The sequence below is a fragment of the Micropterus dolomieu genome, linkage group LG15 (assembly GCF_021292245.1).
Source record: "Micropterus dolomieu isolate WLL.071019.BEF.003 ecotype Adirondacks linkage group LG15, ASM2129224v1, whole genome shotgun sequence".
Taxonomy (NCBI): Eukaryota; Metazoa; Chordata; class Actinopteri; order Centrarchiformes; family Centrarchidae; genus Micropterus; species Micropterus dolomieu.
The window spans coordinates 10,078,095-10,092,093 of NC_060164.1; the positions used below are offsets into that span (position 1 = coordinate 10,078,095).

At 41.1% G+C, this 13,999-nt stretch overlaps 1 protein-coding gene across 1 annotated transcript in view; it reads right to left on the reverse strand.

Moving 5' to 3' along the window:
• The window catches only part of pde10a (phosphodiesterase 10A), a 45,590-nt gene that overhangs the window by 16,032 nt on the left and 15,559 nt on the right, over positions 1-13,999 (reverse strand). The window contains 6 exon segments of the mRNA XM_046071063.1: positions 412-567; positions 1,097-1,237; positions 1,365-1,414; positions 2,313-2,330; positions 2,333-2,432; positions 3,692-3,720. Of these exon segments, the coding sequence (XP_045927019.1) occupies positions 412-567; positions 1,097-1,237; positions 1,365-1,414; positions 2,313-2,330; positions 2,333-2,432; positions 3,692-3,720 (494 nt within the window).

Below are 13,999 nucleotides of genomic sequence, written 5' to 3' on the forward strand. Positions count from 1 at the left end.
GTAAACCTCTTTTTCAGCCGCTGTTTGCAAATATATAAGATGGCAACATATATATGAGATTTTTACAGAATAAGGGAATAATTTTAAACATTCAACAAATGGTTTATTTATGGAAAGTTCTAAATCTCAAATGTGAATCTTCACTGTGACTACAGTTGCTTGAACAAGCTGTATGTTACGAGTAACAACAAGTTACAAGTAATTTTCTAGCTTATGGCACTGCCATTTTATAGAATGTATTTCATTAACAAAATCCTTGGAGACAAAAATGCAGCATTATTAAGTATTTTCCACAATCAACTGAACCCCACAAATCTAATAAAGATCTTAAACAGATCCAGATTAAGGTGAATACCAGGCTAACTGTAGTTCTGTGAGCCTCTTGATGTGTTTTGTCTGGGTCAGACTGACCTCCTGGTGACTGAGGTTGAAGGGCTCCTTGCCCCAGTGCCGGTGCAGCTCCAAGATGGCAATGAGGTCCCCGATGGCAGTGAGAATGGGGAGGCACAGGACAGAGTGAACATGGATCCCTGAGTCCTGCCCTGTGCCGTCGGGGAAGCGCTCGTCCTGCAACACACAGGTCAGACACAGTGAAGGTCAGACTAATGATAATAATAGAGGTCAGTGTAGCTGGTACATCAGCTGACAAAGAAGACACGTCATTTGCCCATCAGCAGGGCAAACATCTGTCACCCTATTCATGAGTTTTCTGACTTTTGTTATTTTTTGTCTTTTTTGAAACAGAGCACCATTGCTAATATTTTCCTGAATTTCATAAAACTCCAGATATTTTTCCAGCCTCGTCTTGGTCATCACCTCCTGTTCAGAGTGTGACGTGTGAATGAGGACACTGGGCATCTAGTAGGAAAAGTCCCCCATGATTTATTATCTGTACTCTATTATAACAAGGTAAGCAATGCAGTGCACAAGGGCAGAGCATTGCATCGAACCAGGCTGTGATGAGCAAGGATGAGACATTGAAACATATATAGAGGGCAAAAAGAGATCTGTTATCAAACATCACAGCAATGCAGCGTTAGAGAGTTAGATACCAATGATGGGTAAATCTGTACGGGTTGCGAGACAAGAGCCTTACCCCCATGATGTCCTCTACTAGCAGTGTTTTGCGAGTCTTGGCAACATGAGCGGCAATGGTTGTCCCAAATGCGATGGGGCCGGAGGGGATGAGGCTTGGAGGGCCATCCTTGGCCCCCGTAGGAGTGAACAAACATAAACTCTATTGAGAAGCATAGAAAATAAAACGGGGAGGGAAACAGAAATGGAGGAAGAAAAAAACCCCGTCATGCATACACACAACTGCATCAGTGTATAAAATGTATTCAGCAAATGCCCTCTGCACTTACATTGTTGCATTCTCCCAAGAAGTAAAGTGCAAATCCATCAGCTTTTGTTGCTGTGGAAATAAGAGGCACGCAGGTCACATGTGTGCAGTGAAAGTGCTTTAAATACAGTGAGGCAGTCCAGAAACAACTGGCATTAGCTGTCATTGTATGTCCATGTTACATTCTCTCATATAGATGTGTCCCACAATAAATGGCAGGTACACCTGAGAGGTAAAGTGTGACAAGGAGACAGTCCAGTTACAATCTAATAACCATCTATTAACAATGTCCCACATAACAATGAGGGCACTCTGACCGAGGGCTTTGACTGCCATCCAGTTCATCTCATTCCCAGTCCTCCTTTCCAGTCCCATTTCACACTGATATATAGGTCATTTTATCAGACAGTGTGACAACAGACAGACCCGTGGAACATCAGTGAATATATAGATGTTCAGGAAGTTAATGACTAAAGTGGTTTGGGTGAAATGGTCCTTTGGTTTGACTCTTTGACAAAAGCTAATGTATTTATATAATGCAACATATTAGACTTTGACGGGGTTAGAGGGATAAAGTCCTGGGCTTGTCTCTGTCTAAAATTATACAGTTTGTTTGATCATTTCATTCAATCAACCTGAATGTTTTTAATGTTTTTAATTATTCATAACAATTTTTACTGCTTATTTTAAGTATTCACTTTCATATTGGCGAAGCTAATGGGAAGGTTTGCCACAGTGGGCACTTGAGTTGGTGTCAGAAAAGTACAATTTAAATTGAGTAAACTCTCTTCTCAGGTTACTAACCAAAGTATATCCTCCGCTTAAAAGAAATTTTCTACCTTTGGTATTTAGAGTATTTGGCCCCAGAATCACAGGGAGATGTTTATAGAAACGGCTGTCATTATCAATGTATTTCTCAAAAACAAAAAATATACGTTGTCAGTGAACAATAAGCGGGATATACTTTTACCTGTTTTGATGATGTTGCAAACTCATAGAGCAGGAGTTTGTTGTCTCCTCCAGTGTCCAGGCGCTGCTCCATGTAGCTGTTGAGTTCGTACACCACACCCTGCATATTTGTGTCCTGGTACTGCTGGACACAAGACACACAGAAATTGCAACTGCACAGCCTACACTGTGATTGAATTTCAAAATTCAGCAAAGCGCTACGGCAATAAACAAAAAAAAAACGTGACAACAACCTGCATTCTGTACTGCACCCAGTCTAATGTTACTGCAGCAGCTAGCTACTATCTCAAATGGGAAGATTTTTATTTTTTGAATGAAAAGGGATTATCTTCCTGCCATTCACAAAGACAGAGCCATTCATCACAACATTACCCTCCGCCCTACCCTTACACTCCCCTTCACTGCTGCATTCTAGCCCTGGGATCCCCCCGCAGTCCTGAGAGGAGGCCACCGGAGCCCCACAGCTCTGATTAGAGCCCTGGCAAGCTCTGCTTCTCAGCCTCAGCTTGAAAGTGTGGTTATGTAAGAGGCAGACCTCCTGCCTTGTACGGAGCCAGAGAGCCGTCTATTTCTGCGCCTGCAGAGAGGGTGAGGACAGGACGGCAGTGAGAGTGGCGCACTAGAAAGCCTCCCCCCACGGGACGCCTTCTATCCTCCCACATCCTGTTTGCACAGACGTATGGATGACGCACTGAGGGGTCGAGTGGCCCAGGTTTTTTTCTGTGTGAAGTCCCTTCTACCCAGCTCTAGGGCGTAACTGTGGACGCTGACGCCCGGCCTCTAAGGTGCATAATGCTGTCAAGATGACAAAGGTGTAAACATACGTATGTGGCACACATCTTCTCTTTCCCATAACTTTCCTGCCAACTGTGTCACACATGACGAGGGTCCAGTGCAGCAAAACATTTATATTGTTTGTGTTAATTTGATTTGCCAACCTGGAGACTCAGAGTCTGGCCTTTTCTGGACAACTCCGGTGTTAACATCACAAGCATCACTAATGTGCTGCAACCTGAATATGTAAACTATTTCATGCTTTTTACATTTTTCCAGTGAATGAGACAAAGTCACAATGGCAATGTTCTAAAAAAAGAAGGCACAAGGACAAACAAAACTGTCGTCAAAGAGCATAGTCAATTTGCATCTTAATTAAGTACACCATGACATTTTGCAGCTATTGAAGGACGGTATTGAGTCCTGCGCTGACCTTGAATTAGTTCAGCCACAGTGTCCCCTCAATTAGTCACTAAGTTTAACTTTGGGAATTATGGGGCAAGGTACAGTATATTAATAAGTTATCTGCAATGTGTGAAACTGTAGAGTGGAGCTTCATGTGCCTTGTCACATAAATATGTACATATAAATTAAGCAAAAACCTACCCTGCTGACGTCTTTAGCTGATGTGTCATCTGTAAAGAGAACAATCACAATGTTAAAAAAACAACTTGAAACAAAGTTAGATTCTACTTCTATTTCAGATCTGATATTGATTACAGGTGGATGATAGATGAAAATTTTTTGCTGTGCCACAACATTGTAACTAGCTAGTTGGCTAGTTCTGTAGGGTTACAAAGTCAATAGAGTTACAAGTACAAAGCTTAAAGCAAGACAATGTTACTTTTGAAAGACAATATTTTTCCTTCTATAAATTTAAACTTGGATTCATAAGCAATAAAATACCTTCTTGCAGTATTCAATATACACTGAACAAAATTATTAACGCAACACTTTTGTTTTTGCCCCCATTCATCGTGAACTGAACTCAAATATCTAAGACTTTCTCTATGTACACAAAAGGCCTGTTTCTCTCAAATATTGTTCACAAATCGGTCAAAACCTGTGTTAGTAAGCACTTCTCCTTTGCCGAGATAATCCATCCACCTCACAGGTGTGGCATATCAAGATGCTCATCAGACAGCATTAGTATTGTACAGGTGTGCCTTAGGCTGGCCACAATAAAAGGCCACTCGAAAATGTGCAGTTCCATCACACAGCACAATGCCACAGATGTTCCAAGTTTTGAGGGAGTGTGCAATTGGCATGCTGACTACAGGAATGCCTACAAGAGCTGTTGCACATGAATTGAATGTTTGAACATTTCTCTACCATAAGCCATCTCCAAAGGCGTTTCAGAGAATTTGGCAGTACATCCAACCGGCCTCACGACCGCAGACCACGTGTAACCACACCAGCCCAGGGCCTCCACATCCAGCATCTTCACCTCCAAGATCATCTGAGACCAGCCACCCAGACAGCTGCTGCAACAATCGGTTTGCATAACCAAAGAATTTCCGCACAAACTCTCAGGAACCGTCTCAAGCTCATCTGCATGCTTGTCGTCCTCACAGGGGTCTCGACCTGACAGCAGTTCGTCATTGTAGCTGACTTGAGTGGACAAATGCTCACATTAGATGGCGTCTGGCACTTTGGAGAGGTGTTCTCTTCACGGATGATTCCCGGTTTTCACTGTACAGAGCAGATGGCAGACAGTGTATATGGTGCTGTATGGGTGAGTGGTTTGCTGATGTCAACGTTGGGATCGAGTGGACCATGGTGGTGGTGGAGTTATGGTATGGGCAGGCATGTGTTATGGACAACAAACACAGGTGCATTTTATTGATGGCATTTTGAATGCACAGAGATAACGTGACGAGATCCTGAGACCCATTGTTGTGCCATTCATCCACGACCATCTCCTCATGTTGCAGAATAATAATGCACGGCCCCATGTTGCAAGGATCTGTACACAATTCCTGGAAGCTGAAAACACCCCAGTTCTTGCATGGCCAGCATACTCACCGGACATGTCACCCATTGAGAATGTTTGGGATGCTCTGGATCGGCGTATATGACAGCATGTTCCAGGTTCTGCCAATATCCAGCAACTTCGCACAGCCATTGAAGATGAGTGGACCAACATTCCACAAGCCACAATCAACAACCTGATCAACTCTATGCGAAGGAGATGCGTTGCACTGCATGGGGCAAATGGTGGTCACACCAGATACTTACTGGTTTTCTGGACCCCCCCCCCCCCCCCCCCCCCCCCGGGACACCACAATACAGTGAAACTGCACATTTTCGAGTGGTCTTTTATTGTGGCCAGCCTAAGGCACACCTGTGCAATATCCATGCTGTCTGATGAGCATCTTGATATGCCACACCTGTGAGGTGGATGGATTATCTCGGCAAAAGAGAAGTGCTCACTAACACAAATTTTGACAGATTTGTGAACAATATTTGAGAGAAATAGGCCTTTTGTGTACATAGAGAAAGTCTTAGATCTTTGAGTTCAGCTCATGATGAATAGGGGGAAAAACAAAAGTGTTGCGTTTATAATTTTGTTCAGTGTACTTGGAAGGAATTCTGCCACTAGCTACTCGTTCTGGTATGACTAGTAGCTTATAGTGCCTAATGTTAGCTAATGTTAGCAAACTTTAGCTCAAAAGCTTCAAGTTTTTTGCAGATTTTAGGACCCTTATACCTGCGGTTACACTATGTGTTGGTATTTATAATCAATTATAACATGTGGCCACTGTGGCTGTTTAATATAGGTTAGTGAAAAGGATTTCGGAGTAGATGCCAGACTGTCTGTGAAAACTTAATTCTCTCAGCTCCTGCCAATGTGCTACTGTGAGCCACACAGAAGTCTGGCCTGGCTGTCTGAGGGTAAGGTGGATAATCTGCAGTGGATTTGTGCACCGATGGATTACAAAGGCACAACATCCAGAAATCAGGTGAATTGTAAATGAGCAAATGCAACAATAAAAAATTCAGTGTTTAAAGTATTAATACTCATTATGTATAAATTATGGATGAATATTTAATCTACTGTTGATGCAGGAAGACATTTGCATAAATTATGATCCTTATAAAATGGAATTAAGAGAGGTATTAATTTAATTTGACAAGTGCAACATTTTGTGGCCTCAAGTGCAAATTCCTGGTGTGATTTCAGGCTTTTGGAGAGACAGTAGACATACGACTATTGTCTTTGGACATAGACACTGAAGTATGTGATAATAATGAAAGCTTTAGCCAATGATAACAGTTTCTGGACTTATAGTCTGGGAGTGGGGTCTGGGAGTGCTACTTGGGACAAAAATAAAACCATCCACACAGCTCCAGCGGTTCTTCGTTATACATGCGTCAACAGCACACGGGAACAGTAACTGCTCAGATCTCTTGGGTAACTTTTCATCTGATCAAATCACGCAAAAAGCTGGCTCTACTGAAGTGCTGACTCGAGCTGGTCCTCTTTTGAAATGAACCTCTTTGTACATGTGAAGAAAAAGATTACAGCCAGCTGCATTGTTTGTTGTTTTAAACATTCCTCCAATGTGCTATGAGTTTCCTAACTTAGCCATGAGAGCTATTTCAGAGTGAACCCCTGGCCGGGCATGACGTCAATCAGAGGACAGAGAGCTACACTTGAAAAAGACTTCAAACCCCTTTGAATAAAGGAAAAAATAAAGACAGAATCTTTTTTATAATGAGTTTAGGCCAAGAATATTCCGACATGCACCTCATTGAAATGCAAATTTTACAAATACGGTAGGTTTATTACCTGTTAAACTACCAGAGAGCGCCTTAACACCACCCATTTTAACACAAACATTGAAAGTCATTGAGAATCAACCTCATCATGCCGTTAATTCAATACATGAACTGAATGTAATGGAAAACTGCCTTGTATATGGAATATGCATGACAGACAAATTGCAGTTGTATATACTGTGCCTCTGGGTCTGTGGTGTTTGCTAGCAAGCTATGAGCGGCATTATAAAGATTTGTTTTGGCTTCCGTGACCTGATCTATCAGCTCTCAGGCCCCCCTCACCTACTTAACTGTCAAAGGGACAAGCAGCAGTGCCCCACCTCTCTCTTCTCACCCACAGGAGGAGCACTAACTGGAGAGGCAGATAGGTTCAAAAACAGTTCAAAACCAAATGCAAGCAGACAAAAACACAAACACCCAGGTCAAACTGTGTGTCACCCACGATGAATGACATCAGATCTTGGGCCTTTTTTAAATAAGGTGGTGCAGTCCTTATAAGGTTGCAGAATAACCACCTCTTTGCATAATGTTGACCCTTATTATTTTCAGATGTTGCAGTGCCAACACTGATGGTATTCGGCGGTCCCAGTGGAACCACAGGTGGAGCACTGAGCACTGTGTCTACAAACTGAAAATGTGTAAGGGGCCAAAACGTTAACAGGAAGCGGTTGTACTTGCAGGCTTTAACCTGAATGGCGAGATGCAGAACCTTCCTGTGCCTGGGAACCACTTAGATACGAAAGCAAATGCAGAACCAGTTGCCTGCTCGTGACAGGTCTAGTAGTTCCTTTAAAGTGAGCCTGCAGGACCGTGTACATGTTCAGCAGGAGCAGGTCCAGCGTGGTTTAAAAAGTGTGGTTCATGGTTTTCTTAGAAAGCAAAAAATAGCTTGAATCTACTGTACTGTGTGTTTGGCTTTGCTCTTGTTTCTTGCTGATGAAAAGTGGGTGAGAAAATGTGTGGACTGTTCCATTATGTATGGCCAGCAAAATAGGCTCCAAAATATCTAAAACTGACAGTTGGCCTGTCCCGCTTTGCAACAATAACATCTTTGTTTCATAAGGTATATATCTCAGGATTAACCATAAGGACACAGTTACAGGGGGTGTACAAGTGTGTGTGCATGTCTCTGTTTTTTTTTTGTCACCACACAATGTGGTCAGCCATCAGCTCAGCGACAGAGACCAGGAGCCTGTTCTAATGCCATCCCATATTTTCAAGGACACCGCTGCTCTTTTAGTAAACACAGGAGGAGATGGCCAGCGTGTTCTTTGAAGATATACTGCCTGCTCACTAAGCAATGAACGCTAAACACAACTGTGTAGCAACTCTTGAAAGCAGCAGAGGCTGAACAGACCTCTTCTAGTAACTTCATCACTCCATTCAAACTTTTCCTGAACCGGAACAACCTCAGTTACAATGTTTGTCGGGTGTGCAGCACTGGGATGTTTAGCTTTAAGTTGGCAGGTATCTGTTCTGGATACATGCTACTCTGTCTTGTAAAACAGTTTTTAGTGCGTAAGGCTCCTTTTGAAGGTTTTGTTTATAAGGCTAATGTGTACAGTACTCTACCTCCGGATTCTGTTTAGTGCCTACAAAAAAGTTTATGAATAACAACTTTTACAAAATTTGTTAACAGAATGAGAAGGCTGCATGGTTGTTGTAGTTAATCATGAATCAAAATTTGGTGTTTTTGGTCATACTATTGGTTTTTTTTAAATATTAAGCTAGTTATAAGTAAGTTATATTTTTAGTTTTACAGAAAGTCCTGTTGTAGTATTTTAGTTGTTCTCATTGTTCAAGATCAAGGACTTGCAGCAGTTAAGACAAAACAAACAGCAAAGTCAAAATAAATGGATAAGCATGACGTCAGACAGGATAAACCCTCTCCTGAGTCTGGATGTATAAATTTATTCTAGTTCCATCATCTCAAGGGGGTTAAAGCCTTTTTACACCACACAAGAACATCTGTGCAAATTATTTGCACATATTGAAAGTGGGACATTTGTGCAGCAGTCAAAAGAAAAAAAAAAAAACACAGCACCCCCATTAGTTGTACTTTTCAGTGGGTTCAACCACTACAGTCACTACAGATACTCATCAGATTAAGCAACAAGGAGTGGAAGACACACAGTTTATATTGCCATAATAACAAATGGACATATATATTTTCTTGACTGATGAGAAATCTTGTGAACATATTGATATCCTCTCATCTCTTTACTAACAAAGACCACGCCAGTGTGAGGTATAAAAAGGAAGTTTATTCGGATAATGAGGAGTATTTATGATGAAAGGTTCGAGGGTAGAAGGATGAAGGGGTCGAGAATGGAGGGATGAAGTGAGATGTTTAGGGTTTGGTGGCCAGAACGGCTAGGAACCTGGGGGCCAAGACTCAGGGTGGGGGCTCGTCACGATAAGCAGCGTGCTTATGAATTTTAGTAGTGGTGCTCATTCATTCAGCAGCGCCGAATATAGGGGACATGTGTCTGTCATGTGCACGTCAACATTACTTTATCAATTAACATTTTGATAATCGATTTTTGACATCTGGGATCGAAGAAAATACCCCACCTTGATTAGCTGAGCATATTTACAGTAGCCTATAAACCTTGTCAGTGAACTATGAGGGTAAAAAAAAAAAACAATAATAATAATCGTTCATTAATTGTAATTGAGGTAAAATGTTAATTTAATTTAAATTTTAGGTCAAATCGTCCCACCCTACTCAATAGTATTTATTAAAATTCCACTGGGCTATAGTATACCAATAATCTAGTTCTAGTGAAATCTAGTGAAACATTAAAATGTTTGCTCTGAAAGATTTGCTTTCCCTTTTTTGTGAATCTTTTCATATTCACATGGCAATTTCTACATTGCAGTGGTATGATATGTTTGCAAGAAAAAAAAAATCAACTGCTGTTACAGCACAGAAGTACTTACTAAATAAGTTAATACAGTCCATAAATACATCAAAAAAAAGTGAGATAATTTAAAATATTTTAAGGTACCAAAGTGCAATGGATAAATAATAATACTAATATTAATAATATACTGAAATTATAACAAATAATGATTAATCTAGATTAAAAATGTAGTTTAACAATCTTCATAATTATAATTAGTGATATTTATCATTTGTGCCATAATCTTTTAGCCTTATAAAATAGTCTCTCTTGATTTCTGGAAACCACTGTTAAAGACGAGAGACGTCTGACTTTACTCTGCACCTTTCTCCAAGCACATACAGACCGACATGCAAAGCCTGCAGTTCACATATAAACACAAACGTCTCTGACGAAACAGTTTGATGAGACATGGTAATAAATGATTCAAAGAAGCACCCAGAAAATATCAGCGGACTGGGGCTAAGACCTTTCACTGGTGAAAAATCTCTCAGTCAGCTGGGTCTAAATGTGCATGATACTTGATGGACGCTTCATTGATCTGCTGCCACAGACACACACACAGGATGGTCAGCTAGCAGTGACTTAGTGGTCGACCTGCATCAAACTTCTCCATGGAGGACGCGCAGAAGCCAAAAGTAGCAGTCTTCTTCTGCTGTGCCATGCTCTGTGCCAGGATTAACTAACTGTCAGGTAGTTGTTCAATTTACAACAATAGACAACAGCTTTGAGAAAGATACACTTTGGCATTCAGAAGATACTTTTGGGTGAGCAAAGACTTTTAAAGAACAAAACATTTTGTTTGGCATATAATCCTACTTGCATTTCAGACAACACTGGCAAATCAAAAAGTTTTTTTCCCCCCAGCATTTTAAACAGCATGCACTTAGGGCTGCGTAGGGGGCCTCCTCCTCCCTCCTGTTGGAAAGCCCTGCAGGAGAGACAGCTCTCTTATCAGTGGTGGGGTATGAGGTTCTGCTACACAAGCACATCTTTGTCTGCCTGCGATTGCCCTCTAAACACATCTGAGAAACAGTATCAGCTGCTTAACTCTCTTGCCCTCTGAAGCACGGGCCAGAGAGGCAGGAGACTCACTCAGTCTTCTTCCACAGAGTTCTCCGTGACTTATCAGACAGGCAAATATTGAACAGATTAATCAGCAATGAAAATAATTGTTAGTAGGAGTCCTAGTTCAGATATAATGTATCTTTGACAGATTATACTGTATCTGAACTTCTCTTCCTCATAAAAATATGAATGAAACACAAAATGTACTGTATAAAGTGTTCATCCACAAAGGAAGCATAAAAATACAAAAAAATGCATCAATGTACATGGTTACAAATCTAGCAACAATAACAGACGTTACACTGCAGACTTTATCCTGCCTTCATCCACAACTCTGTTTGTATAAGCAGAACCTGAAAAGCCTTGCACAATCTGACTAACAGACACAATTGTTACATATACACTTTGTGTGTGTTAGTGTGTGTGTGTGTGTGTGTGCATTGCAGAAGGCACCACTGAGTACCTAGGGGCCTCTGGACGGGAGCAGCAAAGGGTTTGGGATTTATTAATTACCCAACAACAGTGAGTAGCGTGAAGTAAACATTGCCAGTGGGACAGTGGTCTCTGAGAGGTGTGATGGTCAAATGACATCAGTGGGGATTCTGGGAAATCGTGTTCTGCTCACTGTGTTCAGTAACAGGATGCTGTAAATCCAACTGTATGAAGCAATAAAGCAATAAACAAGAGAACAATACAAGAAAACTATAATTCAGTTATTATGACAGGGCACATTTGTAATATTACCACACAGCAGATTCAAAGCAATACAAATGTGAATGCCTTTTCTGGAATTACAGTCTGTAACACAGCTTTTGCACAAACACACACTCACACCCGCTTGCGTGTATGTGTACAGACAAACTGATTTATGTAATCCAATGTAGCCCATCACATGATAAGTGAGAACGGGACTGGCTGCAGGGACTGCTTCCAGGAAACAGTGGTTATCTCAGTGACGATCACATGATGACAGGTCCTGCTCCTGCTGCTGCACTCATAAAAAATGTAAGATCAATCTGATCTCTGCAGTGTCACTGCAAAAATGGACATAGAAATACACCTTCAGAATAAACTTTTGTCAGTACAAACATTCACAGGAAAAGTCCCGCTTCTTAATCCGTCGTCAACTAATCGCCAAGTCCGATTCTAGCCATCATCCCAACACAGTGACCAGCCTGTGTGATGAACCAGAAATTAGACAGTGCTTGTCATTTAAGTGGATACTGCCACTGAGAGGGAGACGCAGAGAGGCTTCAGAGTGGTGCCTAAGTGTCTGCTCACAGTGGTCTAACAGAGGAAGTGGACTGAGAGTGATACTGCTGAATGTGATGTAAAGATCAACCCCCGAGAGAGACATGGCTGATTACTAATCTTTTCAACCCGAGTCTGGTCAGCTGCACAGAGCTAGTTGCTAAATATTGTTCAATACCTGCATTTTGTATTCAAACAAAACAGCAAGCCCATTGTGAGTCTGAGACTTGTGTAAGAATACTTACACAAAGTATGGATGCAGGAAGTGGTAAAAACTAAATAAATCATATTACGATTATTTTTACAGATAATATGATTTGCGATATGATTCACAATTAGTGGGAATGATAATTTTTGCAACGCAATTTTTATTTTTACTGAAAAACCTATTGTCATGATGATTTGTAAGCTGCACTATTGTACTTTAATATAATGCTGTTTTGTCACACATTAATTTTAGCTTCTGCAATTTGGACTCTGTACTTGGCCATATTGCCATTTTGATAATATTTCAATTAATTTTAATCATATTTTACGTGATGGTCAAAACTGCATTGTGAAAATATGTGGCCGTCAACAGGAAGTCAATATAGGGTTGAGGAAGGAAATGCATTTATGTTTGTGAGCCCTCAAGAACACAAACATTGTTTTTAGTAAGGGTGGGCGATAGGGCCAAAAAATGTTGCCAAGATTAAAAATTTCATATTAGTTGATATCAATAATTACAATGAATGCCAAATCATATTTCTTTCAAGTTTAAAGGCTGATTTTATTCTCCTGAGTGAAAGTTGAAGAAACTAAATGGTTAATTGAGGTTTAAAACTATTCTTTATGCTCAAAACATGACAAACACAGACAGTGGATTAGTTAACAAATCTGAAGTACAACATTTAAAACAATTATAATGAAAAAATCTAATTTCAACAAATATGCATTGGCAAAATAAGTCAAATCTTTTTTCATCTCTTTTTCCTCAACAAAAGAAATATTTGCTAATTATAAATCTAATCTTTAATAAACATTTGTTGTATTGAGGGAAATTATATTTCAATAATTACTGTTACTGTTTTATTGCCCAGACCTATTTTTAAGTGAGGAACACTGAATACAAATACAACCTTGTTTGTTTAGAACAATGGTTCTCAACCTTTTTTGGGCCAGCGCACCCCTATCCATTATCCAGGTCGTTTACCGCGCCCATCAAAAAAGATGTTGGCTATCTGCACTGAATATTGTTAATTTTTGTTATTGTTGTTGTTACTATTGTTATTATTCTGGTGAAAATTTCTGCTTTAACTTCAGCCTTCTGCATCAATTTAGGGTGGAAATATCTTATTATATAAATATATATTCAGGTGGCAGGTGACAATTCAAAATATATAGGCCTACTAAATATAATAGAATATAATGTAGTGAGGCTCTCTGTTGCGGTGGCAGCCCGGCTGATGGTGAGTTTCCTGTTTTTCCTTTCCTAGTTTCGCATTCTGTTTTTTCCCTGCGTCTCCTCCCCTCTCCCTCTGTGGGTGCTCTCCCTCTCTCCGCTACAGAGCCCGGCTGATGATCCACACCTGTGTCTCATCAACCTCCACCTCCGCCCGCAACACCTGCCAGCCATCAGCCTCATCTTCACCAGTATTTCAACCCCGGCCCTCCACTCCATCCCCGCTTGATCGTCGTCGCTTCAGTTCTGGTGCCACCTCAACGTTCTAGCTCTCTCAGATACCTCGTTCTTCGACCTCTTGTCTCTTGAAACTAGCCTTGTCTGTTTTTTTCTGTTTTCCCCGTCAGGTTCACTCACCTCTGTCATCCGTTCAGTCCGCTGGGCTCGCCTACCTGCCTTCTCCCCTTGCCTCGCCTCCGCAGCGCCCCCCCCCCCCCCCCCCCCCCCCACACACAGACCCACCCT